This window comes from Perca fluviatilis, chromosome 4, assembly GCF_010015445.1.
Source record: "Perca fluviatilis chromosome 4, GENO_Pfluv_1.0, whole genome shotgun sequence".
Lineage (NCBI taxonomy): Eukaryota > Metazoa > Chordata > Actinopteri > Perciformes > Percidae > Perca > Perca fluviatilis.
Window position 1 is genome coordinate 7,728,149 of NC_053115.1, and position 26,938 is coordinate 7,755,086.

The 26,938-nt window shown below is 41.8% G+C and overlaps 2 protein-coding genes across 6 annotated transcripts; one reads left to right on the forward strand and one right to left on the reverse strand.

The window, feature by feature from the left end:
* LOC120557338 (death-inducer obliterator 1-like) lies at nucleotides 1-22,972 on the forward strand. 5 transcript variants are annotated; one of them, XM_039797574.1, is made up of 18 exons: nucleotides 2-141; nucleotides 1,636-1,730; nucleotides 3,369-3,443; nucleotides 4,212-4,330; nucleotides 4,628-5,711; nucleotides 6,360-6,741; nucleotides 7,779-8,150; nucleotides 10,838-11,066; nucleotides 13,959-14,514; nucleotides 14,634-14,793; nucleotides 14,962-15,078; nucleotides 15,198-15,359; nucleotides 15,698-15,860; nucleotides 15,946-16,411; nucleotides 16,703-16,850; nucleotides 16,946-17,035; nucleotides 17,130-17,325; nucleotides 18,554-22,972. In XM_039797574.1, exons 4-18 carry the CDS (start codon nucleotides 4,249-4,251, stop codon nucleotides 22,348-22,350), a joined length of 8,004 nt encoding a protein of 2,667 aa, XP_039653508.1. In that variant the 5' UTR covers nucleotides 2-141; nucleotides 1,636-1,730; nucleotides 3,369-3,443; nucleotides 4,212-4,248; the 3' UTR covers nucleotides 22,351-22,972. The 5 variants fall into 5 exon arrangements, with proteins under 5 accessions (XP_039653510.1, XP_039653511.1, XP_039653508.1 ...); XM_039797573.1 differs by lacking the exon at nucleotides 3,369-3,443 and having other exon boundaries at nucleotides 3-141; XM_039797575.1 differs by lacking the exon at nucleotides 3,369-3,443 and having other exon boundaries at nucleotides 3-141; nucleotides 15,198-15,311.
* Nucleotides 22,973-23,330: 358 nt separating this feature from the next.
* On the reverse strand, nucleotides 23,331-26,670 carry LOC120557343 (opioid growth factor receptor-like). Its single transcript, XM_039797589.1, has 8 exons — nucleotides 25,854-26,670; nucleotides 25,493-25,555; nucleotides 25,360-25,398; nucleotides 25,209-25,263; nucleotides 24,718-24,796; nucleotides 24,573-24,639; nucleotides 24,342-24,490; nucleotides 23,331-24,238 (listed from the first exon to the last, which is right to left on the reverse strand). Exons 1-8 carry the CDS (start codon nucleotides 26,337-26,339, stop codon nucleotides 23,869-23,871), a joined length of 1,308 nt encoding a protein of 435 aa, XP_039653523.1. The 5' UTR covers nucleotides 26,340-26,670; the 3' UTR covers nucleotides 23,331-23,868.
* Nucleotides 26,671-26,938: the final 268 nt, after the last annotated feature.

The window sequence follows — 26,938 nt, forward strand, 5'->3', positions numbered from 1 at the left end:
GGGCGCTGTAGACACATTGGGCGTATCATCTAAACCGTCAGCCATCTGCCGCAGTCAGTCAGTTAGCTAGCTCCAGCGGGAATGGAAAATGGAGGACTGACCGACATGCGAGGGCAAATCGTTGGTATTTCTAGCGTGTAGGTGGGTAGAATGCAACAATTTAATATTTTAGCAATGTTAGTGAGGTGTTTAACACGTTTGAAGTACGTCCGTGTCTCAGTTTTGTTCCTGCTCATGTTTTAACGTTAGGCTATTTGATGCGCCTGACATTAGCTAGCTAGCTAGCTGTAACGTTAATTTGTGTAACGTTAACGTTACAGCCAAACTACGCTATTCTAGCTAGCTAGCTATGTCATTCGCATTGGCTCTTGCTACTGTAAGAATGTCTCTCCACGTTCAGTTTTTGATAGTTAACGTTAGCTATGTGCATTAATTTGGAGTGTTCGATAAATGCCTAATAGCTACAGGCTGAATTTGCCGTTAGCTTGCCCATGCTCGTGGTGGCTAACGTTAATACCCGTTAGCCAGGCATGTTCGCTACAAGTGCACGCTTTACAACGCTCAGTTCTTCGTTTCGGAACGAAAAGAAGAGCCTTAATATGTAAAGGCATGCTTAACGTTATACATGGAGTTGCTGAGTGTGCCCCGCCCAATAATGCAACACAATTTGTGCCACTGTGCTTTGGTAAACGTTTGCTAATGCTAACGGTAGATCGTTGTTCAGTGGTTTGGCAAAACGTTTGCTTTGCGGCCATCATTGGCTGTGTCCCATGTCTATGGCATGAGTCGGCTGTGCAGCAGGTATCGTTAGTCTGTTGTCGTAGTTTGTTCTCGGACTCCTCCGATATAGCCCTGCTTGTTTAATACATATTTACAGGTCACATGCGATAATGAAGCACGGTTGTGACTGGAATGTAGGAGTTACTATATTATGCGCACCAAGGCCCTATGCAGCTTCCCTCTTTCGGTGTCGAGCAGCCACACGGCAATTACTAACCTAGCATCTCTGTGTCAGTATGTCATATCGCTGTATCTGAACCTATTATAAAGTTGGTTTCGTCGCTTTGCCCGCTATTGTTACATTTTATCTTCGTCCCGGGGCCCTCCCACCTCTCATGGCAACAGTTGTCCTGCAATTCACGTGGCAAGGTGTCGTGACCACAGGCACAGCATTGGAGGAATCCTGTTTCACTATTAGTCTTTAGACCAATGCCTCAATTTTAAAGCAGATATCTTTATTATGCATTCATTTAGACATAATTAGAAATGCTTTCAAATATCAAAAGATTTAGATTATTCACCAAATGTTCTTATTTACTGTCAATTGTCAACAAATTGTTGCCCCACATACATTTGGATATTTTATCCATTTGCAGTTTTGAATAACTACTGCAAAGTCATCATTGTGGCACATTAATTCAAACTTCACTTATATTTGTATTTTCATGTTGATCATATTAAGTCCAAACTTCCATTGAGCAGTTGTTGAATTGCTAAATACCCCAGTTACTAAACATCTTAAATTTCCAGAAAATCAACATGGTTTATTTTTATCATCTAAACAAGTCCTTATTGTTGCATCTTAGCTGAAGCGGAGCACTTTGATCCTAACTTGTATTTTCCTCTATCTGGCAGATCCTTTAACCTTGTATCAAGACAGATGATTACTGGTGCAAGGCCTTTGTTTTGTTTGAAGACCAACTCTCTTACTCATCACTGCTGAAGTGCAGGTACAAACATTGGCTTTATTGTTATATGCCCTTAAATTAAAGAATTATTCTCATTCTCAGAAATAATTCACTAGGGGTGTGACGAGATTAAAACGTTATATTTCTCGTCAAGGTTAAAAGTCTCGCGATATCTGTACACGAGCACAATTAGGTCGGTACTACCGAAGACCAATTCACGTTAAATCAATCTCTCAAATTTCATTACCTGAGAGCATGTAAGCGCAAGCGTCTCTGTCCTCTCCTCTGCATGTTTTACAGAGACCGGGGCTCATAGTGCATCCCATTTGTACTCAGTTGTTGGATTTTCCGAGGTCAAAATGCCCCCTGACCTCGGATTTCTGAGCTTGGAACTCGGACAACATCTGAGTACCCCAAGCTCAAAATCCAACATGGATGCCCCGTGCATCAACAGTTGTGAAAGCTGTAGTAACATACAGTTATTAGCACTTGTGTCTTATGTGTGTCTCACTAAATCAGTTGTACACACAGTCCTGTCCAACTTCTATCTGTGGACATGTTGTTTGAAGAGGTTACAGGAGAGAAGCCATTTCATTTTGTGGCAAAGCCTTTAACAGTGCTCATTTTTCATTTTGTGACTTTCGATTGAATTTTCCCAGTCGTATTTCATCATTTAAGTTTTCTTTAAAATAGTGTTAAAATCTCGTCTCTTACTCGTGAACCCAATCTTGTGTCTCGTCACACCCCTAGAATTCACCAATCGCGAACACTAACAATTTCTTACTTGTGTTGGCCCACAATAAATATGGTTTTAGACTTGGTTTTAGTGAATTCCTGACTAATTCTCGTCCCAATTTTCGGCATATAAATTAAAATTATTCAAACAGCCAAAATTAACATCTGTAATTAGGGCTGGGTATTGTTGAAATATTTTCGATACCTTGACTTTAATACCAGTTTCTGAACAATACTTTTTTCAATACCAGTTTTATAAAATCCATTTTAACATTACACGTTATGGTAATTTTTATTTTTCAGCTACTTTACACACATGCCACACACTATCGTCAAGCCTCTCAAAATACAATACCACACACAACATATGTAACGTAGTGTTTTTCATAGGTCAAAAATGCCCCAAGAAATCTCAGAATGCCCCTAAAAAGCTGAAATACTACTCTTTCTGTGTGTCAATCTGACTGCCACGTTCTGCTTTAAGAAGAATCATGCAACACAAGTTTAAAGAGCTGATGGTATAACATTTCACTGGAATGGTACCTCATGTGACAAAAAATAATTGATTAAAAATACGATCTAGGGGCAAAATTGCCCCCAAGATTTTGAAGCAATATATTTGCCAGTTTAAGCCAATGTCCTAATCCTACGTTAAGCCATACTTTTATTTTCATTTTATTTCCATTTCCGTCTCTAACATGCAATCGCACAAACGGCGCTGTTGCTTATAAATGCACAGCAGAGAACAGCAATAGGATGGTTTTTATTTACTCATGTTGGCACAAGGTGGTGATTACTGTATGTATTTTAATCTGGGCTTATTTCACATGACAAAAAAAATGCAAGTTTATGCATTAATTACTATTTGTTTTTTTAACGTGCCCCAAAAAATTGGTAAATGTACCCCTTACATGTTTTTAATGTCCTATCCTTAACGGCTTGCAGATTTGATTAGGCTGAAAAATGTGACCTGGGCATAGTGGGATGAGACATGCTCTTCTGGTTCTTGACACGCATACGGTATGTATTTGTGTCAGGAAACTCGCCCACATTTTATAGTCTAGATTGAGGTCCAACCAATACTGAAATTTAATCCTATTCATTATCAGCCGATCATTTTTTAAAACCTACTTAAACGACTATCTTAATATGGATCCCTTAGATATTTTTAATTTTAAAGAATTGTGACTAAGATACTAAGCAGAACATTTTACAGTTGAAAAATCAACTTGTCAGAGCTCTCTGTTGGACATACTATGTAATGGAGACTGTTTTGAAAGTAACACAGCCCTAGCTTGGCATTTCTGTCCTGCAATTCTTGTTACTTATCGGCCAACAAGTGCACTTATTCAAATCATCCGCAATAAACTAATCTAGCATGCCAGGTGATTTATGTACTGATGGCCCTCATGGTTTCTCAAGATATGAGTTTGTGTTCCCCTCACAATTATTGCGTCACTCCCCATTCATAGCAGTCATAACAAGGTTTTTCAGCTACTCGGTGATGATAGTTGTATCATGCGAAAATGGTGGCATCATTGCATGCCTTCAATAGAGCTGGGTAACGAGTTACTGTATGGTGCAAATAAAGGTTTATTGTTTATATTTGTCCCACTATTTTGGAGCGAGAACTTAATTTATTTCTAAAAAAATAAATAAAAATTAAGACATGGAGCAATCCCAGCAGTGCCTAGTTATTAAAAACCTGGCAGCCATCAGTATTTGCCATATTATGAATTGAAAAGAGTGACTCATAGCTGATCTCTTGTGCTCTTCTCCTAATTGTAGACATTCTGTTTGAAAGTAGTGATTGACTCCATCATCTATGGAGGAGAATGCAAGCCCTGAGCTCTCTCTAGCTCCTGAGCCAGAGCAGAGCCAGGACCGTATGGATAGCTGCTCTCAAGGTACCTTGGCTGAGCTTCTTTTCCCCACACAATAAAGGGGTGGGAACGTTGTAGTAATGCTGGGCACATTGTGGTTCTATGATCTTAAAATCATTTTAAATTTGGGTGAGGGTAAGTAAGGGTCAAATCCAGGTCAAACAACAATAATTTTTTTAAATTTGTTTTGATTAATGTCGCTTTAACACAAAACAATTTGTAGTTTCTTGGCTATATTGTTATTTTGCACTCTGGTGATTGCATGCCATCTTTTTTTTTTTTTTTTTTTGCCCACAGCCTTCTTTGATTGTTTGTTCACAGGTTTTGGAGAAGGGAATACAGAGCAGAAAGAACAGTTTCAAACCGAAAGCGAGAATGTGGCCGAAGAGACACTAGAGGAGCCAGATACATCTTCCAAGGCCAACAGTGAAGTTAAAAAGACTTGGAGTTTTCGACGGTCCACTGTTGCAAAGAGAGAGATGCCAGTGGAGGCAGCAACCGACAGTCCTGATAACCGCTGTCCTGTGCGTCGCAGTGGCAGGCAATCTAAGCGTACTGACAAACTAGAAGAATTCCTCTTGACTGCCAAAAGAGGGTCAAGAAAGAGCGCCCCACCTAGTCTGGAAAGTGGCGATCCTCCTTCCCAAACCCCAACTGATGAGACTGCCTCAGAGGCCAGCTTTGATGGTAACGCCGACACCAAGGCCGTGGAGGACAAGGTCGAGTCCCCGGAGAGAAGGACTAGAAGTGGTGCAAGGAAACCGACCCAAAGGAAAAGTCGAGGTGGCCGACAGGCTCGAGGACGCGGTGGTGTGACAGTTAAAGATGAGGGAAGCTCTGAGAACGAGGAGGACAGCAGAGACGCTGCCAAGAAGGACCAGTTACCGGATAAAAATGAGGAGAAAAAAGATGAAGAGAGTTATCCCCGTCCTGAAGATGTAGCTTGCACTAATACAGTACAGCCTCAGCCAGAGCAGGACTCGGAGAGGAAAGAAGTTCTTGATGAGAAGAATAAACATGGAGATGAAAATGACAAGGTGGAATCGGAGAAGGAGACTGAAGAGACTGACGAGGACAGCACAGAGTCAGACAAGCCTGCAGCAATGTTGGTAAAACGTGGACCAATAAGAACATACATCAATAAAAAGAGGGCAGCCAGTAAGAACACTACCCCTGTTAAAGGTCCTGCTCCTGCCAACAAGATCACTACTGTCAAGAGGGAGGCCAAACCTAAAGCTACCCAAGGTTCTGGAATGACACACAAGGCTCAGACACAAGTGGACAATGATGATGAGAATGACTCTTCAATGTCTTCGTCTTCATCATCATCCTCCATTGATTCTGACGAGGGCGGTTATGATCCCAATGCACTTTACTGCATCTGTCGCCAGAAACACAACAAAAGGTATCTTTATTGTTTTTATCCATTATTGGTGTTATTGTTATCACAACTGTCGTGTCTATTCAAAGTGTTAATAATGCAGTACATTTTAATGCAGGGCTACAGACTATTCACGTGTGTATGCAATCATTTTTTGTCTGGGTCAGACATCAATGCAAAACTAGGGTATGCAAATGAAGACCACTATTGATCAGTGTAAAGGTTAGTCTGGAGTGCTGTTTATGAACATATTACAGAGTTTTCCCTGCCATTATACGGCTTGTTTTTGCACACCGCCTAAGCGTATGAGCGTAAAAACGTTGAAAGCATCTTGACAAGCCATGTGCAGAAGACAAGTACAGTCTCACAGCCACACACCATGCATGTTGCACACACACCGGCGGCTTCAGCCCACAAGTTAAGAGTAGTAGAGCAGTAGTAATACTTGAGATGACATCACCAATAGGCAAATGAGTGTATAATGTCAATTACACCTAAGCCTCTTAAAAACCCAGGGAAACCCATGTATTACCATTTGCTCTTGATTGCGCTTTAAACTCTGCATTTTAAGTTACATTTTATGTCCCCTCCTTGTTGTCAGGCTGCATCTAAATCATTTGTTGAGCATTAATTTGAAGAAATGTGGCACTATAAATGTTCTGTGCTCACTAGGTTCATGATCTGTTGTGACCGCTGCGAGGAGTGGTTCCATGGAGACTGCGTGGGCATCACTGAGGCCCGCGGGCGCCTGATGGAGAGAAATGGGGAAGACTACATCTGCCCCAATTGCACCGCTAAGAAAAATCAGGTCGTCAGACCTGCTACATCTATTCTCGCTACAAGTACAGATATTGGGAAGCCCAGGGCTCCGGCTTCTGCTCTCGCTTTTTCTGCGACCTCTGAAGAGAAAACTAACACCAGTGGGGTTAACGCTGTCACGGCACTTCCATCCGCTGGAACCGAAGAGAAGGGGGCAGAGGACATGGGCATCAAAGGCAGGATAGAGAAAGCTACAAATCCAACTGGGAAAAAGAAGATAAAGATCTTTCAGCCGGTAGGTTTTAACTGATCTCAACTTAAAGGCTTTGAATTACTGTGTAATTATGAGTCCAGCTATCAAGTCATTGTCTGATTCGCTGTGCCTATTGTTCCGCCATTCAGTACTTCATAGTGCATGTCAAGTGTCTTAATATGTAACTTTCAAAGTAACTATGATGCCATGGCCAAGTTTATACATAGACCAAATTCCATTTCAAAAGTCCATTTTACCGTAACTACTGTCAAAGGGCTTTAATGTGTGGTTGAAATGTAAATTTGAATTATGGATCCCCCAATCTGTGGTTTAGAGTACAGCGCTGCATGACTCAAACTATTAGTGTGATTTGAGTCTGCATGGGTAGTGTTGCGGTGTTTAGAGAATGCAGATTAGGACCCCAAAAAGTAGCTCCAGATAATGAATCTCTAAGTGGACAAACAAATTGTTAAAGGGTAACTTCGGTATTTTTCCAACCTGGCCCCCAAGAGCAAGATCCTTTTTGTTTAACCGAAAACTGCCCCGAAATGGCTATTGGCAAACCCACCAGTCTCCATTTAAATAAACAGTAATTTTATCATCGTAAAATAAAGTAAAACCATAAAAAGCCGTCATGCTTTCCACTGTTCCAACACTCACCACTCTGGTTTGGTTAAAAATAAACCCTTAATTCTTCCATTTACATGCAAAAATATACTGACTGGTCTATACACCCTAAAAATATTGTTTATTTAAATTGAATCTTGTGAATTTGGCCATTGTCATTTCAGGGGTGATTAACAAACAAATCTTACTTTTTAACAAAAAGGTCTATCCAAGTAGGGATCCTTTCCATAATGTTGTCAACACGACTAACAGTCTGAGCCTGTCAGTGGCAAAAATGGAAATTGGCGTGCATTTGGTGTGTTTGGCCCATAGAATTACACTGCAGTCCGGTTCACGGCTGCCGGTTACAACGTTCTTGCTTAAAACTGGACCAATTTCAAAGATTTCTGTTCACATTATTCACTTAGACACCATTATTTTTTTTTATTTTATTATGTACTGACTTGGAGCAGGCCATACAGCAGCCAGCCCAACCAAAAGCAGGCCCAAAATCGGCACCAACCATGGAAAAGAAGGCAGTACCCACAGCAGAGCAGAAAGCACTACCAGACGCAGAGCAGAAAGTGGCTTCAAACGTGGAGGTGAAAACAACCGCAACAGTGGAGGTGCCAGAGGAGAAGGCCGGGCCAAAGGCTGAGGAAGAGTCTTCCCTTCCCAAATGTATCGGGCCTGGCTGTGAAAATAATGCCCAGCCAGATTCTGTGTACTGTGGCAACGACTGTATTCTGGAACATGCTGCTGCGGCCATGAAGTCCATCACTGATGTTAAAGATCCCAAGCAGAAGGACAAGGCAAAGGCCCAAAAAACCAAGTCTACACCAAAGGTAACTTGGACCATTTGAGACTTAGATTTAGACTTTAGATCTAATGTCTTTATCACATTTGAGAAACTATTTCCTAAAAAATGTGTAAGCATTGTTGGGCACAATAACTTTTCTATCCTGTCTCTTTTGTTTCACTGTTGATTAGCATTACAGAAAACATTTGTCAATTGTTGCCTAATATTAACACACCCAAGTATTATTACAGTCTTATTATATGATTAGTATTAGGAATGGAAAGTGAAGGGTTTTAATATAACTTATAAAAATCATAATCACGATTATTTTTGGTCAATATTGAACTCACAATTATTTAACACGATTACTATTGTCTTTTGGAAAGATGTTGCATTTATTGAAGTTAAAAAACTTCTTCTCAACTTTTGCGGTTTAAGTTTTTTTTTTTCTTCCATTCAGAACACGAGACAAAATAGGAGTTTACTTGCAAAATGTTAAATGCAAAATAATTGTTTTTCTAAATCTGTTTTTGTGATCATTAGGAGCCAAAATCATGATTACAATTTCAGTTAATTGCACAGCCCTACTTGAAACATTTGTTATGGAAGTATGTGTAAAAAGTCTACCTTTTGAAAATTAATTTTAAGTCTTTCTTTAATACCATGGCATACCGTGAAAGCAGTATACTGCTGCAACCATGTCTTCGACTAGTTTCCTTGCTGTGGCTGCACCCTCTGCATTTTAATAATGTCACAAGAGGTCATGTCTTAGCCTGACTAAAATGGTTCAGAAAGCTTTGCTATTACTCTAAAATACTACATGGAAGAGAAATTGCTCAACAACTTTGTGATCATGTATCCTGTATTGGTAATAGAGTCCAGATCGGGCCAAGTATTAATTCTATTTTTTTTTTTTTCTCTCATAATAATGACACATGTAGGCTATTTTTTTATGTGAAACACCCTGTTTTATTAAGCAACTGTAGGAAGGCATTTGTAAATGTCAACAGAGGAGCGCATCAGCACACACAGGGCAACAAGTGCACGTTAATAAGCTGTTAAAAATGTTGAATGGTATCTATGCCTTAATTGGTAACCAGCAGTGGAGCAGGTTGAGTTCTACGGATCAGATCAAAGTGAACAAATGGCCTGTCTACTGACCACTTAGCTCATGTGAACAATGGAATCATCATTCCGACTGGATCGTGAAATGGACAAAAGCAGTGCATGCATATTAAAGTATTTTAAGGCATCAAGCAATGTGTTTGAACACCGTGCGCTTTACTTTACAAGGTCATTTATGTCATGTATCGGTGATAAGATGCTAAGTTGTAGCCCAATAGGTTTGCTGATGTTCCCCAGTCCTAGAGAAAATGTGGTTACTTCATGAAGTGAAAATTGTTTTCTAGAGAAGTTAATCAGTTTCCCAGGGCACTTTTTAAGATGGTGGGTGATAAGCCTGTTTTATTTAACAAAAGGATATATAAGGAATATGGCTCCTAATACTTAACGCTATGTTTTGGTTATAGACTGTCGTTATGCATTTCAAGCTTTTTTACTCACTCGCACTGCCTGCACCTGCTCCTGTGTTAAATGTGTGGTCTGATTCTCCCTACATGTGCTGTGTGCGGACATGTATGTGACAGTAAGGGGGGAAAAATATATCTTATATTTATATATATATATATATATATATATATATATATATATATATATATATATATATTCCCCCTTTACTGATATAAAGGATATATATTTTTTCCCATATATATATATATATATATATATATATATATATATATATATATATATATATATATATATATATATATATATATATATATATATATATATATATATATATATAAAAAATAACTGCACAGTATTTTTGCTTTTACTGTTTTGTATAGTCTAAATTTTTGCTAATGCTCTATCTTTTATTAGCCTAATATTGTAGTAATTTTGCCTCTGCAACAACAACAAATCCCCACAGTCATCAGTCCTGCTCTTGTGTTAAATACTTCATATGCTGCTATTAAAGTGGTTGGCCATTTGTTAGAAACCCTGCCTATTTCAGGTGCACGTTATTCAAAGATCCTGCGGTCTCATAACTTTGAAAACCTAAATAGACTTTTTTTGAGATTGAACCTTCACCAGCTACGAAAGCAAGTAAACAATGACGTAAAAGCAATGGCTTTTTTAAAGCCTTCATGCATTGCAATTTTGTGAGTGATGTGTACTTTGGGGAAAAATGTCTTCATATCGTTGATCTTGCTTTGGAATACAGGTTCCTCAAGGCAATGTCTGAAATTATCTTTTTGGCTCAGTAGCCTAGACTAAAATGGACCTGCCAAGAATGCTTTAATATGCAATGCACATCTTTTGATGGAATAATGTCCAGGTTTACCGAAGTTTAGATGTTACATGCAGAGCAATGTAAAAGGCTGCCAATGCAGAGTTCAGTGTATGCAGAAATGCTATTAATTTCCTTTTGAATTGTACTATGCACACTGTGTGTTAGAAAGGACTAAAACCGAGAGCAGGGAGACTGAAGAACGTAAGAGTTAATTATTCGGTTTACCATGCACATATTTTCCTGGCATTTGGCAGTACTTCATAGAGGGAATCTCTTTTAACAGCCAACATGGCTCAAGTCAAACATTTTTGTATTTTAACTGTAATATTGTCAAAAATGAGTGCTTTTACTGAATGTGTTTCTTTCCGTCCCCCCAGAGGAACATGGCTGGTGGGAAAAGGAAGCCAAATAATACCCGGGAGGAGTCGGACAGCGAAGAAGACCATAGTGCTGATCTGGATGATGATGATGAGGACGACGAAGATGAGCATGCTGAGGAACACCCGCCCCCGCCGGCCACTGCATCCTGGTCCAGCGACCATAATTACATTGCAGTAACACCAGAAAAGACTACACCCATATCACCAACAGTGTTAAACAAAAAGTGTATGTATCTCTTTGAAGGTCTTGGGCTGTTGTTAAAACCACGTTGTTATTTTTCCATTTTAAATGTGGTTCCTGTGGTGCTAACATTTAGGAATGATCCGTACATATGGGGATGAACATGAGTGCTCTGGAGATGAACTCCGCTGTATTGCTAGACTAAAACATTTGCAAAGTGTTGTGATTTTGATAATGATAAGGTTTTGTTACTCAATGAAATGTTTGGAGCTGTGAAAAAGGTAAGTGCTATTTGTGGCTATGGGTAAGTATTCAATAACCCAGAACGTTTTTGAAAGGGGCACTCCACAGGTTGCACTCAGCAAGATGATTTTAGTAAGTACTTAGCCTGTGAACACAATTATATAAAGTTGTCTTTGGCATTGATGTCACCAGGGTTATCTTAGCTTGGGAGACTTTAAATTCTTAACAGAAAGCCTGCGTTATAAACTGAAGGCAGGATTTAAAAAAATGTAGGCATTTACCAGGCAGGGAGGGTCTAACAAATTATGCCCATGTGTTATGGGAAATGTAGGATCCAGCTTTTTTTCTTTTCTTTTTTGGGTCTTGGCCCATGCTATGGACTAAAAGTCAGGAAACATAGGCCTCTGCGGCATCAAATTAATTTTTTTTATTAGGACTTTCTTGAGTCCAACTTTTTGCTAGTGCAATACTCAATCGCTGGAGTACCTCTTTTGAATACTGCATAGTTAAAATGCAGGGCTGTAGATGAAAACGTAGAAAGGATCATATGGTAGCGATAAAAGGAGGGCAATCTCAAAATCAGAGGTCTTAACCTTTACCATGAGATGTATGGGTGTGATGAATGGACTGGTGCTATTATATGAGATTTCAAATGACCTGCACAAGTCTCGCTGCCTCCTGGGTTCATCACCTCAGCTGTTAACCCATAAAAAAGGTCCTTCCCCCTTTCTCCAGCAGGTAGGTGTCTTAAGAATTCCCCCATGTTAATGTGGACCATTGAAGCTAACATAACTCATATTGAGCTGATAATATCAACTGTTACGCACAACGTTGTGATTGTTTTCTACCCTTCAGTTTGTGGGTAACAGGCTGACTCAAGTTTGTTTTTTATTCATATTGAATATGATGCATCACTACTCCTGGGAAACTGGCTTTGAAATAAAAGGTGATATAACAGATTTTAGGATGCCTTGATTGATTATGTGAGCAGTGTTGGCTTGCTGTAGGATATCCTGACCAGTTCAGCTCAGACAAGCATATACAACTGATAAATCTACACACACTATGGCTATGGAGACGTGACAGTCAAGAGCCCCCAAATGGTGACCAGCCGGAAAAGAAGGAAGCTCTACCGCAGAGACCAGACCACCTGGAGGTACTACAGTGAAGTTCAGAAGGCCCACAGCAGAAGACAGAAGCTGAAGACCTGGGCTGAGTTCAAAGATTAAGAAGAGGGAGATCCATGCTCAAGTTTTTCCACACATTTTGCACCTGATGAGATCTGATATATATTGACAGCAACGTTTGTTTGCAATGAAATGTGGACAGTTTGTTTCATCTCTCCTTTTATAAGGGATCGTTGAAGGCATAAGGATCTTATAAGAGAGCAAGTGTTAATGTTAAGTAAATGCATCTTCTCAGGTTAGGAGATCAGTAGGACCTGTGATTGTTGTGATTAACAGGAGGAAGATATGGCTCATTGATTTGTTCTTTCATAGTGCATATTTTTCTGAGTGATATTTAGATTGGTATGACAATCTCTCTTCAAAAGATGGTTGACTGGTTGCTTTGGGTCTCAATACAATTACTCTGCACAGTATTTCTGTGGTTTATGTTTTAGTGGGTGTATAGTTTGAATGTTAAAGTAGGGTTCATGCTTATACTAATGTAGTTTAACATGCATCTTGGCCATAATAGATGATGCGCTAGCGTCTGCAGTTGACCATGAGGAGAGGTTTGAGAAGTGTATAAGTCTTGGTGCAAAGTGGTTGATATATTACTTTTTCTTTATATAGCTTTTATATGTGAATATTTTTTAAAGAAATGTATTTTTCATGTATACCTGAATAACTTATTCAAATGACCGAACCATTAACAAGACTTGGGTCTAGTTACTTGTGGTGTCTGAGCTCATTGATTTATAAGCTGGTGTTAGTGGTTAAGGTGTGTAGCTGATCTCATAAGACTGCATGTTCAAATTAACAGTTAAGTTATGAACTTAATTTGCAATAATTTCCTTTTAGTTCTAATTAACATATCCCATTCATGCCATGTGATGGAGGATTTATGCTTTAGTAGGCAGTGAAACATTTTAGCCAGTGAATAACCTGTTAATCTTGCTAGTCTCTCACATTCAAGTAAGAGAATCAGGTAGCTGCAGTCCTTTCTTTTCATTAACTGCTTTATAGTAAGTTTACTGTAAGAGTTTGCACAAGACTTGTGTGTCAGTTCCCTTTTTCCTGTTTGGATCTGTGGATACTGAGAATCAAGCTGCCTTATAAGGGAGTACGAAGACCATTGCCACTAAATGTTTGAGAAGAAAAACTTCTTCCTCAAGTGGACCTGCATAAACAACACAATGTATCTACCATCCACTGCCACAAATAAAGAGGGGCTTTTTAACTGCCCAGTTGTGAACTTTGTGTTTATTTCAGAATGTTTATTGTAATGTATTCAGTGTGCAAACTAATAACTCTGAATGACATTTATTTTTATTAACCTCCTTAAAGCTGTGAAGTTGATAATTGTCATATTGAAACAATGCAGAGCTTTTTCAGGCACAATGAAGTCTGAATTATAGACCTTAATCATGATTATCTGCCGTGTTGGTAAAATACACCCTACATGTCATATCTGCTGATATTGTAAATTATGGCATGTTTTAAAATGTTTGATCTTTTTCTTGGTTTCCAGCTCCCCCTAAAGAAGAGAAGCCGAGTGAGAAGAAAGCGAAGGAACCACCCGTGGCTCCTGAGAAACCTTCTCGAGCTACCGCAACACCAGTCAAAGGAAACAAGAAGTCCCCAGCTACTAAAGCGGCCAAGGTTTCCCCGAAGGGCAAGAAGCCTTCTCTTCAGGCTACCAGCTCAAAGGCATCCAAGAAACCTGCGACGCCTCCGAGTAAAACTGCAGCAAAGTCCAAGAAACCAGGTTCGACGCCCGTCCATACCCCGTCCCGCTTCCCTCCAGGTCCGATCCACGTCACAGGAGCACTGAGAGTCACCAAGTCCAACTTTACCATTCCTAAGAAGCAGCCACAACAGAAGGATGCTCCATCCCATAGCAACTTATCCTCATCCTCCAGAGTGCCGTCATCTCCAGTTTCTTCAGCTCCCTCCAGCCACTCCTTATCCTCCAGACCTCCACATCCAGCTGCTTCAGCGCCCCCTATGTCCCCCATGTCGCCGCCCCCCAACAACCAGATGAGAACGAACATTCGCCGCTCGTTGACGGACATCCTCTATAAGAGGTAAGAGTCCTGCAGAACCCAGTTCAGAGTACTTAAGTTTCTGAGCTACTTTCTGTAAATCTTTGGCTAAGTCCATTTAAACATCAAACGCTAATATCTGTTGTGTTCCTTACCACCAGGGTGAGCGACAGTGATGATCTGAAAATGACTGAGAGTGAGGTGGCAAGGCTGGCAGTTGCCATCGAAAAGGAAATGTTCAACCTCTGCCTTAGCACTGACAGCAAGTACAAGAACAAATACAGGTCCCTTATGTTCAACCTGAAGGATCCCAAAAACAAAGTGAGTCAACGTAAACATGCATGCACTTATTTTTTTATATTTATATATATTTTTAGTACACCTTGTGTTTACAGAGATGTGTATCTACAGCCTGAAAAGCTTTGGTTTTCTGAGCTTACTTGATGTCCCTCATATTGAGGTGTTAAATTGCTGTTATGTTTGTCTCAGGGCTTGTTCTACAGGGTGGTGGGTGGTGAGGTTAGTCCCTTCAGACTGGTGAGACTAAGTGCTGAAGAGTTGCTTTCCAAAGAGATATCGGAGTGGAAGAAGCCCATTGCTCCTGAGGTAAATGTTACTTATCTTTAACTAAACGCCAAGCACATGGTCAACGAATTCCCTGTTGAGAGTTTGGAACTGTTATACATAAATTGCTACAACATACTTTGTCTTGTTGTTTCCTGCAGGCCCAGACTCCCAGTGCAAGGGTCCTTTCGGAGCATTCCAAACTAGGCAGCAGGCATGACTCTGGCTTACATAGCATGGATATGGAGGATGCTCCGCCAACATCCGATACAGATGTATGTATCTCTGCCACCACTTCGTCTACTCGCATGGCTTCTGCTGCAGTAAGTGGTGGCATGCTGTCTTTCTTAAGCTTTCACACTTTTCCTTTTCACCTGTGCATGGAGTGCTTATTAACAAAGTGTTGCAAATCTGGCAAATACTGTAGCAAAGATATTTCTGGTTAGTTATTTTGCCAACTGTCCTTCAATGTTATTTCTTTATTTCTAAAGCTTTGTCTTTCTTCATCATTGTTGAGCATTAAACCTACTCGCATATACTTTGCAAAAAGTATAGTGTTAGACATCATAGTAATCCAATATTCTGGGTGTTGATGTGAATGACCATCAACTGTTCCTTTTCAACTAAGAGTTGATGGAGGTCCTCTTTTCTGTGTCCACAGGACCAAGATGAGTCTAGTGCTACTCCTTCAGTTTCGGCTCAGCCCTCTGCTGTGGAGGGGAACAGTGGCAGCAGCATGCCAGACATTTTTAGTACCATGCTCAAAGACACAACTTCTGAACACAGGACTCATCTATTTGACCTCAACTGTAAAATATGCACAGGTAAATGAGACACAGAAGGATATTCATCCAGCAAATTTAACATGATTTGTTATACAACAAATAATCTTTTAATCTTGCTCTCTAGGTCAGAAGACAGAAGACGAGCCTGCAGCTAAGAGAGCCAAACTGACCAAGAAGCCTGAAACTGTCTCCCCTGTCAGCCAAACACAGGACCCCACAGCTTACCAGCACCAAGACCCCTTAGCCTACAAACACGCAATGCCTCCATCCTACCAGTCTAACGTGGAGTCAGCTGTCCCAGAATCACAGCCACAGCTGGAACTCAATATTCTGGCACCTCCAGCCCAGGCCCCAGCACCTATCACTCCCACTGTATCCTCTGTCAGCATCACCCGCAGAGACCCACGCATGGCCAGGCACAGCTCCAGTGTGACTGTCACCTACACTGCTCCAGAAAAACCCATCAGCAACCCAGCAGAAACACTCCCAGCTCCTGTTAGTGCTCCAGTAGACATTGCACCCAAAGCACCACTGCCGATGCCCCCAGCTCCACCATCTGCAGTAGCCACGTCCAAACCAGTGAAAACAAGGTGCTCAATCTCATTACGATTTTATAAATTAGCTCTTCCCGGACTTGCTGGGTTTTTGTCCTGGACTATCATTTGTTAGCAATATATTTTTGTTATGTGCTAAAATTGCATGAGAAAACATATATGTAAAATTAAATTTTTTAACAGGATTGGTGGTTCTACAGTAGAGTATGATGGGGCCGTGTCATTGTTCTATTCTTTTTAAGAAATGCCGTGTACATGATAAACTGTATGGGCTTGGGACTTGGATATTGGGTTTTCTCTAAACGAAAGACTGTTTGGTTTTTACAGTACATCCGAGCCTCCTCCTGAGGGTGAGACTGCTATCTTTCTCCATGGTCAAGAGAAGATTTGGAAAGGATTTATCAACATGCAGGCTGTGGCCAAGTTTGTGACCAAGGCTTATTTGGTGTCAGGATCCTTTGAACACCTCAAGGAGGTTAGCAATTTTGCCTGGTGATTAAGCTGAATGCAAAACCTTTGGGCATACATATAAACAAGAGCATCATACTTAGTGTTGTCAATGTTGTGCAGGATTTGCCAGACACCATTCATGTTGGAGGACGGATATCTCCAAACACTGTGTGGGACTACGTCGGGAAACTGAAAACCTCGCTTTCCAAGGTTGGTTTGGAGAAAAATTAATTTGTATCAAAGTGTTTAACATCTTTATTTTAAGGCCTTTCATCACATACAGTTTTTTGCTCTGTGTTTGCAGGAACTGTGTCTGATCCGTTTCCACCCAGCCACAGAGGAAGAGGAGGTGGCATATGTCTCTCTCTTTTCTTACTTTAGCAGCAGGGAACGATTTGGTGTGGTGGCTAACAACAACCGTCGTATCAAAGACCTCTATCTCATCCCACTGGGCTCAAAGGACCCATTACCCTCCAAACTTTTACCGTTTGATGGGCCAGGTAAGCATTTACAGGGATACACAAATATACCTTTGTGGTGACATAAATGTAGTTACATTTATTGTAATGTTTTTGCTGTAAAGTTGTTTTTTTGTCATTGTACCTATGGTGAGTATATTTAGTGTCATCTTGGGACTTATTTAATTAGAGCTTGTGGATTCATGGGTTTGTACTGTAGAGGGCAGTCACACTCCTTGATGAATCTCCCCCAGAACACACTTCTGTACATATACAATAACAGCTAATGTGCTCTCTGCTGTGTATTTGACTTTGTATCACACATTTCTAATAAAGGAAGAAGTTTGCATCACAGGTTGGTGCCATTTGAGTCCAGTCTCAGCCTGTTGTTTGTTAAAACTTGGCTCGTATATAAACATAATTGAACAACTGTATAATCAATAAATTGCTATGAAAAAACCATTGTATACCACACTGGTGTTTATATGGTAACTGACAGTACTTTATGTAACTTTACAGTGATTGCACAACACTGTTAACAATACCCACATTGCTTCAAGTATAGAAGTAGTTGAACTTCCAGAAGTATAAAGGTTGTACATCTTGGAGGGTTTTAAGCATCAGGAGATCTATTCCTGCATATTGTGCCTCGGAAAGAGGATATTAAAAGTGTTTCCTTTATTGAGTAGCTTCAGAAAAATAAAATTACACTTCTTGGATTTGTATGATGTTTTTGTGATCAGGCTGGTAATGATCCTAAATCAGACTTCAGTAAGACCTAATGTATGCACTGACTGTGGATTAACCAGAATTATATTATAGTTTACAATGCAAAAGTACAATCTGTTGCGGTTTTCTTGCAGTCATGTTTTGGCAATTTTTGGCTGCAGTCAAGTGATGTTGGTGAATTACTGATGTCAGTATGTTTAATTCACAAAACAAGCTTAATGACTACTGACTAAACTGTAGACAATTAAACTTGAACAGTCATTCCTACCTTCGTCATTTGTTGAATAAAAAGATACACTTTGGAGTTGGGAGAACTTTGGTTTTTCTATCTGATAAAGCCTTCTGTGCTACTAGTTTTTTTATGCATGTATTGTAGACAGTTTTTAGAGGCTCTCATTTCACCCGTTTTTTGTGTCCATTGCATACGTCAGAAATAATCAAATCTTTTGTTTTAGCTGTAGCAGGAAGAATGGCAGTCTATTTTGTGAAATTGTTTCTGTTAGTGCAGATGTTTTCTAAGCTTGTTTTGTCCATCTTGCAGGTCTTGAACCAGTTCGTCCCAACCTCCTCTTGGGGCTGCTGATCTGCCAGAAGGACAGAAAGCGTACTGGTGCGCCGTTGGAATCTGAGGAAAAACGGTCCAAGACTCAAACCAAAGATGTTGATGACACTGGCCTTCCAAAGCCATCTCCTTCAGTCAGAGCAGAAAGAGTCACACGACAGAGTCTTGAAATCCCCTTCAGTACGACTCCTCCTGGGTCACCTCCGCCCAACTCCTCTGAGACCTCAAGCAGCACTGTGGCGCCCTCCTCAGTCCTTTCCTTCTTGTCCTCTGTTAAAGCCACATCCACTACCACTGGCAAGGACTCCCCATCCTCCTCTAGCTCTGTTGCTTCCTCTGCAGCAGCTGCCACTCCTCTTCAGACCATCCTCAACACTCTTTTTGGGAAGAAAAAGCATGATTCAGAAGCTTCCAACTCTCCGTCTGATCAGGGTGGAGAACTACTCGTCCCGCCCGCTACAATGCTAGACCCCATTGTGCAGCAGTTTGCACAGAGCTCTAAAGAGAAACTGGTGGAGGAGGATGATGACCGACCGTATGATCCAGAAGAAGAGTATGACCCCAGTAGGGGCTATAATGTGCCTAAGAAGCCTGTAGAGGTAGTAAGCAAACCTGAAATCTCTAAGCAGCCTGAGGTGGTTGCGAATGAAGGTGATGATGTAGCGTATGACCCAGAGGATGACTCAATTTTTGAAGAGGTCAAAACTGTAGTACCAGGTAAAGCTAAGGTTCCAAATGAATCTGTAACTGATCCACAAAAGATCCCGGAGAGCCTTAAACAGATTGGGGATCAGACATTCCAGAAAAAGGGAGAGCAGCAAATGTCATCTACAGGGACGCTTGGTGCCTCATTGACACTTTCAGACACACTCTTAACTCAACCTGCCAAATCCCTTTTGGGCAACAGTCAGCTACTGCAGCTTGGCAAAAAGGTTGAGGAACTAGTGAAGTCCTCGACGGTTGCTCCCTTGATCAACCAGAAGAGAGATCCCCGACAGAGCAGAGATCCTCGCCAGGCTGCGGCTGGCAGGAAGCTGACTGATGATCCCGAGGAGCAAGAGGAGACATCTGCTCTGTTGGAGGATTCTACTCCTTCCTCACAACCTGTGGTTCAAGAGCCTCAGCTGTCTAATGTAACTGAACTCCCAGACTCCTCACAAGGCTCAGAGACATCAATGCCTCATAATGAAGTGAAAAGCGAAACGCTGCCCTTCATGCAGTCAGACGAGGCAGATGTAGCAATTCCTTTATTAGGAGAGGAGGTGGAACCTGATATGGAGTTCAACTACATGGATGAGAAAGAAGTGAAAACTGAGGAAGCTGAGCCAATCAAGGCGGAAACTGAGATGGACAAGTACAGTATTTGGCCAAATGCTGCCAGTATTTTAAAAGCTGGTGAGGACCCTGAGTATGAGGAGAATAGCCAAGATGCACCAACCACAAGTTATTTTAAAGAGCCTGCAAACACCTCCACAATAACGTCGACAATCCCAGTACTCACTCAGAGCACAACAAAGGTTGACACTCAGTCCCATCACATGCCGCATTACATGTCAACACCAGGCTTTGACAGCGAGTACAGACCACCAGCAGACATAACCCCACCATCCAACTTCCCTCCGCCCCATCGGATGCAGGGACAAAGCCTGATAATGAGGCCTCCGCCGATGTCTATGCCACCACCCATGCAGGGTCTTCCTCCAATGTCAGGTCCTCCTATGCAGGGACCCCCTCCACCCATCCATGTTCCTCTCCCTGTACGTGGTCCTCTCCCCATGCAGAGTGACAACAGCCAGCAATATGGTCCTCCTCCGACGGCATACCCTCCCTATCAGAACCAGTGGCCAAGCCCCCAGCCACTGCAGCAGCAGGTCCCTCCTGGACCACCTCCCCAGAATATAATGCCACCCAGAGGACCACCACCATCATTCCCTCCAATGGCCCAGAGAGGCCCTGCTCCTCAAATGTTTGATCCCTCCATTCCCCCACAGCACATTGGACAGCAAGGTCACCCTACAGGCCTTCCCCCACCTCCTACTTTTGATGGACAGAACAGTTTACCTCCACCAAGATTCACTGGTCTTCCACCACCATTTAATTTCCCTGCAAACAGAGGTCCTCCTCCGCCTTTTACGGGGCCACCTCCTGGTCACTTTGAAAACCGACTTCCTCCTCCGTCCCACTTCCCAGGGCCCAGGGTTCCCCTGCCGTCTCAGTTTGGTGACCATGGGGCTCAACCCCTGATGGTAGACCAACCTCGAGGCCCTGCAGAACATTATAACAAAGACAATTCCAATTCTTTCAAGCTAAATGTGGATCTCCATGTCTTTAAAGACAATCAGGGTCCCCCGCCAGGTCCAGCGTACCGGGGACCTCCACCTAACCAGTATGAGGACAGAAGAGGCCCACCTTCAAATAGCGAGATGAGTGGACAGCACTTCAATCCACATAACCAGTACGGGAGCTCCAGACCTCACTCCTCACCACCACATCGAGGATCTTTTGATGACAACCGAGGTCCTCCCCCTCAGGAGAATAGACCCCACCTTTTTCAGCATTTTGGAGGATCAGAGCGGTACCGCTTCGATAGGCACTCTGATGAGGCTAGACCGGTTCGCCACAGTGGGCCACTGCTGCCAACTCCTCCAGAGGCTCCCATAGGTCCTCCGAGTCGCATGGGAGCCCACAGTCCAGATATGCACCGGGACGACCACTGGCGTCGCCACTCTCCTGAAATGAGGAGGAGGAGCAGCACCACCCGAGAGGACTCAGAACCCCGCAGTGGTGATTGCTTTAGTCGCTTTGAAGGAGGACAAAGAGAACCTGCTTCTGGTCCCTCACAACACTCTGAAGAGAGACAGAGGGAGCTGTCCGAGGACCGCCGGAGGGAAAGAGAGCGGGAAGTCCCCCATGCCGGCAGGCCTTCATGGGACAGGGGCCAGGGCAAGCAGTGGAGCAGAGAGCGAGAGTGGGATAGAGCGAGAGAAAGGGACCACGATCCAGAGCGCAGCCGAGAAAGAGACCGCGATCCGGAGCGTACCCGAGAAAGAGACCGCGATCCGGAGCGTACCCGAGAAAGAGATCGCGAGCCGGAGCGTACCCGAGAAAGAGACCGCGATCCGGAGCGTGGCAGAGAAAGAGACCGCGATGCAGAGCGCGGTCGCGAAAGAGACCGCGATCCGGAGCGCGGTCGAGAAAGAGACCGCGATCCGGAGCGTGGACGAGAAAGAGACCGCGATCCGGAGAGTGGTCGAGAAAGAGACCGCGATCCTGAACATACCCGAGAAAAAGAGCACCACCCAGAGCGAGGCCGAGAAAGAGACCGCGATCCTGAACGTACCCGAGAAAGAGAACATGATCCGGAGCGTATCCGAGAAAGAGACCGCAGCAGAGGGAGGGAGGGCGAGAGGCACAGGGACACGGAGGGAGAGCGGCACAGGGATCAAGACACAGACAAGAGGAGAGACCGGGAGAGAGACAGGGAAAAAGACAAAGGCAGGGATTCTGACAAGAGGGACCACGACCGCGACAGGGGGAGAAACCGTGATCGAGAGCGCGAACGCGACCGAGAAAGGAGACGGGACAGATCCCGAAGTAGGGAACGAGACAGGGACAGAGAACGTGGGAAAGACCGGGGCAAAGACCGAGACAGGGAGAGGGAAAGAGATAGAGACAAGGATCGTCGGGACAGGAGCAGAAGCAGAGAAAAGCGAGAGGAGAAAAAGGACAGTAAACATGATACACCCAAGGAGAGAGATATAACTGCAGACAAATGACAAGAACAGGTCCTAGTCTCTGTTTTGTTGACACTACATTACGATTTTGAGAGACACTTCAATCTTTCACCAGTTGAAATCCAGTTGTATCACTGTAAATGTAGATGAGCAGTATTTCGTTAAAATTTCCACAGTTGTGTTCGTACTAGAAAAAAAGTTTGACAATGTTTGTATTCTTTTTGTCACTTAAAGGTTTCTTACTTTGTTTTATCACATTTGAAAAAACAAAACTGAAGTCCATGTAGGTTGCTTGTGTAAAGATGTATTAGGTAGGGTACTGAGTTCTATTACATGTACCTATCTCCTGCCCAAGCAGTTTTTTTTAAAGAAAACAATAATGTAACTGAGTCACACACCATTTTCAATATGTAAATATGAATGTATTTGTGTATATACTGATGTTTTTAATCATACTTTTCTAAGTAGAGAAAATAAAAGCCATATATCTGAGATGGATAATGTGAAAGTTAAGGAAACACTGTTTACACACAAATGTGTGTTATGTACAGCAGCATTGACCTTAAAGACTCCAACTATCTACAGCATACATCCCATCAATGGTTGTCAATGAAATGTCCTGATTTTGTTTCAGCTCAACAAATTAAACCCATTTGATGACGCGTGTTTTTCCGTTGTTAATTAAAATGTGATTTGACTCTTGGTCCCAAAGTAATGTGGAATGCTTAGCTTGATTTAGTAATAGTGATTCTGCGTGGTAAGGAGTCATGATGGCCATGATGTCACTGTTACTCAAATAATTAACTGTTTTTTGGCATCCTGGGTCATACTATAAAATGTTTAATTGCAGTTCATATCCACATATATAAGCACAGGTGCGGTCTCAACACAAATCATCACACTAATGAAACCTTAGAAGATGTAGCTTTACATCTTGCAAAAGGTTGACAAACCTCATCAGGGAAAGACAAGAAGAATTTGTAGAACCAAATAAGTATTTTTTATTAATACATAAACCAAACTTGGGAGTACATGAACACTATTTGACATTTTAGCCACAGATTTTAGACAATTGTTTTAGGCTGTCAAACTGATGAGCAATACTTAAAAATCTCCAAAAGTATCCACACCAAAACAAGTACATTACAATTGCATATTTATGATTTAAACATATTTACCCAGTTCAAAATATTGCAACTTTGTTTATGAAAGTCAAACCAAACTGGATAAAAGAATAAAGGTTTTGAAACTGAACTGTGAACACAAACAAACATTTGCATAAATAACTGCTGTAAAAAAAAAAAAAAAAAGTAAACAAATTGTGGATGGTGCTTTACCAGCTCCAACTAATCTCAGTGCAACATTTTAGGGAACACCATTTTGATGTCTGTGAAGTTTCATTGGCATTACAAAGTTGCAGTTTGATTGACAACTAACCTCACACCACTCACCTCCTGTTCCTGACTATGACGATAAGTATGTACTACATAATGTGTAGTATAGTAACCATTAGTATGTAGAATGGATTTGGAGCACAGTGACAAATTATGCTTTGGCAGCTTAATTTGCCTGGTCTTTGGCTTCATCTTCCTTATCCAGACTCAAATACTCACAAGCCTCTTTATTGCCATTTTGTGGCTTTGACGCCGACTGCCGTGACCACATCATCTGAATTTTCTTCGGGCACCACACAAACTCATCTTTACGGTCATAGTTCAAATAGGCAAACTTGAGGAGACTCCTGCGTTGTTTCTTATCAAGGACGGCAAACACAAAGTAGTTTAGAACGCTGTCCTTGACATTTGGGAGTTCTTTGCGGACGAGAGTCTCCTCCAGGAAGAAGCGAACCAGGGGGGCTTGGTAGTGAGGATACCCCAGGGTTCCCTGGCACTTCAGGATGCGGGTGATGCGCAGGTTGTTATGAGTGTGACTGTCAAATACAAACAGTAAAAAGGCAAAAAAATAAAAATAAAACAGACAGATGGTTTTTATTACTTTTAGTGAACAATACGTTATTAAAATTCAGAGATCACCTGTTGAGGTTATCAAATCTGTCTTTCCAGTTTGATGCTCTCTCGACTTCTCCTGTGTTTTCATCACACAACCTGATACCATAGAAGTCCAACATGAGCTTGTACGACTCCAATAGATTGGCCTTCGCGGTGCTGTTTTGGCAAAACTCCTAAAAGGAAAGGTAAGACTTCTGTCACAATATGTAAGAATGTCTTTCAAGATTTTTAACGCCTTAGCTTTCAGCCGTTTACCTTTATTTCTTCTTTTGTCAGAGTACTGGCCTCATGGTTCATCCCTGGTTCCTGCAGTGGGAACAGCCTTTGAGAGAAACGAATGACTAATGTTATAAACAGGAACTAAACATTTTAAATTACATCTTTGATTATAGTTACTTACCATTGAATGTAGGAGTGTACAAACTCCAGTTGATCATACTTTGCATACCATTCACTGTGGAATTGGTATATGTAGACACCTGATAACAACAACAAAAACACCATAAGTAGATCAATTTGTAAACAGTTGCACAGATTAAAATGAATCCAGGCCAGATGTTTCTGCTACATAAGAGTTATCTTTTTTTCTTCTTGCTTTTCTAGTCATTGCTGTTCTCAAGTGAAATACTGAACTGTTTCACACCTTCAGGGCTCTAAAAGTTATTCAAATGAAATGTGAGAAATCACTCTTTGGTCAACCTGCTCACGGACTCATCGTCCTCCTGTGATGAAGGGTGACATGTAGACATCACTTTGTTTTAATGAATCCTTAATCTAATTAAAACCTTTTTTTCTGATGCAGATTTATCCTGCATTTACACTTATTAGACAAATCAAAACAATGTAGAGCTTGTTTAATTTATGTCCATGTGCTTGTAACTGTAGGCCTACCGTCAGGTAAAGAGGGCGTTGATCCAAGGTAGAACGTCAAATTAGGCTTTTCATCCTACTCAAAAGAAGAGAATTGCACATAAGATATTTCTTTGGTAATAATAATCACATCATATAAGTCACATAAACACACAGTCATGTGTGTACTTACAGATACTGGATTTATGAAGCGTTGCGGCCTGGTCTGGTTCTGTTGCAAAATATAAAAGAACAATGTGTGCTTGATTAACGCTTAAAACATGGGACTGTGCGTGCGTGCGTGCGTGCGTGTGTGTGACACTTACAGGGTAGTTATGCCTGTAGTTCTGCATGTCTCTTGCAGAATTTTCAAATCTGCTGAACTTGTACTAGTACACAGAAAATAAATGAAGGTCAATATTTAAACTCAAGACATTTAATGGTTATGAGGTCTAAATTTCAAAAAGGTAAAATTATTTTTGCCAAGTCACCGTGCCAAAACAAATGTTGAAAACTGTCTTAAAATTGCAGTAAAGTAATTCCCCATATGAGATGATAGAGATTACAACAACAATGAATTTACTGTTAGATCACACCTAAAATCTAAAAACATATAAAGTGATAATGCAGCAGTAGGCCTGCAGCAGGCCCATGGCGACCGGGCAGCAGGCCTCTGGTTTAACTCACATGTTTGGAAGCCGCTGGTCGCCTGTTCCTCATGAATGTGCCCCTCTGTGCCTCTCCTCTGTGCCCCTCGGACTCCCAGGTTGAGTCATAGCCACAGTACAACTCGTCTGTGGTTTCAACTCGATACTCCTCTTCCTCGCTGTCAAACTCATCACTATCTGCGCCAAGTCTCGACGGCTTGCAGGCGAGATCTCGGTTGAAGTCTGCGGGCCTCTTACCGGCGGCGGAATTCTCGTTTTGACCATCACAGCGAGACTGCTCGACCACCTTCACCTCTGGGCAATTTTGCTGGTCTTCTACGTTTTTTTCAGGCTCAGCTTGGCTCTCGACGCTCTTAAGCCAAGGTAAAAATCCGAATATTCTTCTTATACAGCACCATAGAAAACCTAAATTGCGCCATAGCCACTCAAAAGAATAAGGTCGACGGTTAAACCAGGCCATGATACCCACAACAAGTCGTCTGAGGGGATACAACACGGTCCTCATCTGCGATTTATGTGCTGTAGACTACATGTTCGTCTGTTTCACTTTCATTTCTCTGATTTTCTCTTTACAGAAAACCGAAACTTATTCTACGGCAGCTAACGCCCACAAACTACATCATCCGGTTCAGGCTGCTATCTTATGTTGTGGCTAAAGTGAAATAAACAGAAATGCGTAGACCTAGGCCTATAGTCTCCCTCGTGGGTTAAGTTTGAAAGAGACATTTTAACAATGTAATTTATTATCGTTATTTCCAGGTTATAAGTGTGGCAAAACTTGGTTGAAAAGTTAACTTAACCCCACTTTACTGCGGTCAAGCCAGCCTCCAATTCAAAATGAGCGGTCAAACTAGCCACCCCTATATTTCGCGGTGCGCGTATTCACTTGCTATTACGGTGAAACTAAAAAGAGGGAATTTTCTGACGAAGGCAATTTCCCATTCATTTATTCTGTCTGCCTGTCTGTCTATCTGCCTGCCTGTCTGTCTGTCTGTCAGAAAGAAAGAAGGAAAGAAAGATTTTAGCACACCTCACAACCTCTGTGACAACTGCATGATATGCTGAATTCCAAAATAAGAGCCCCCCCAAAACTCAAATATTAGC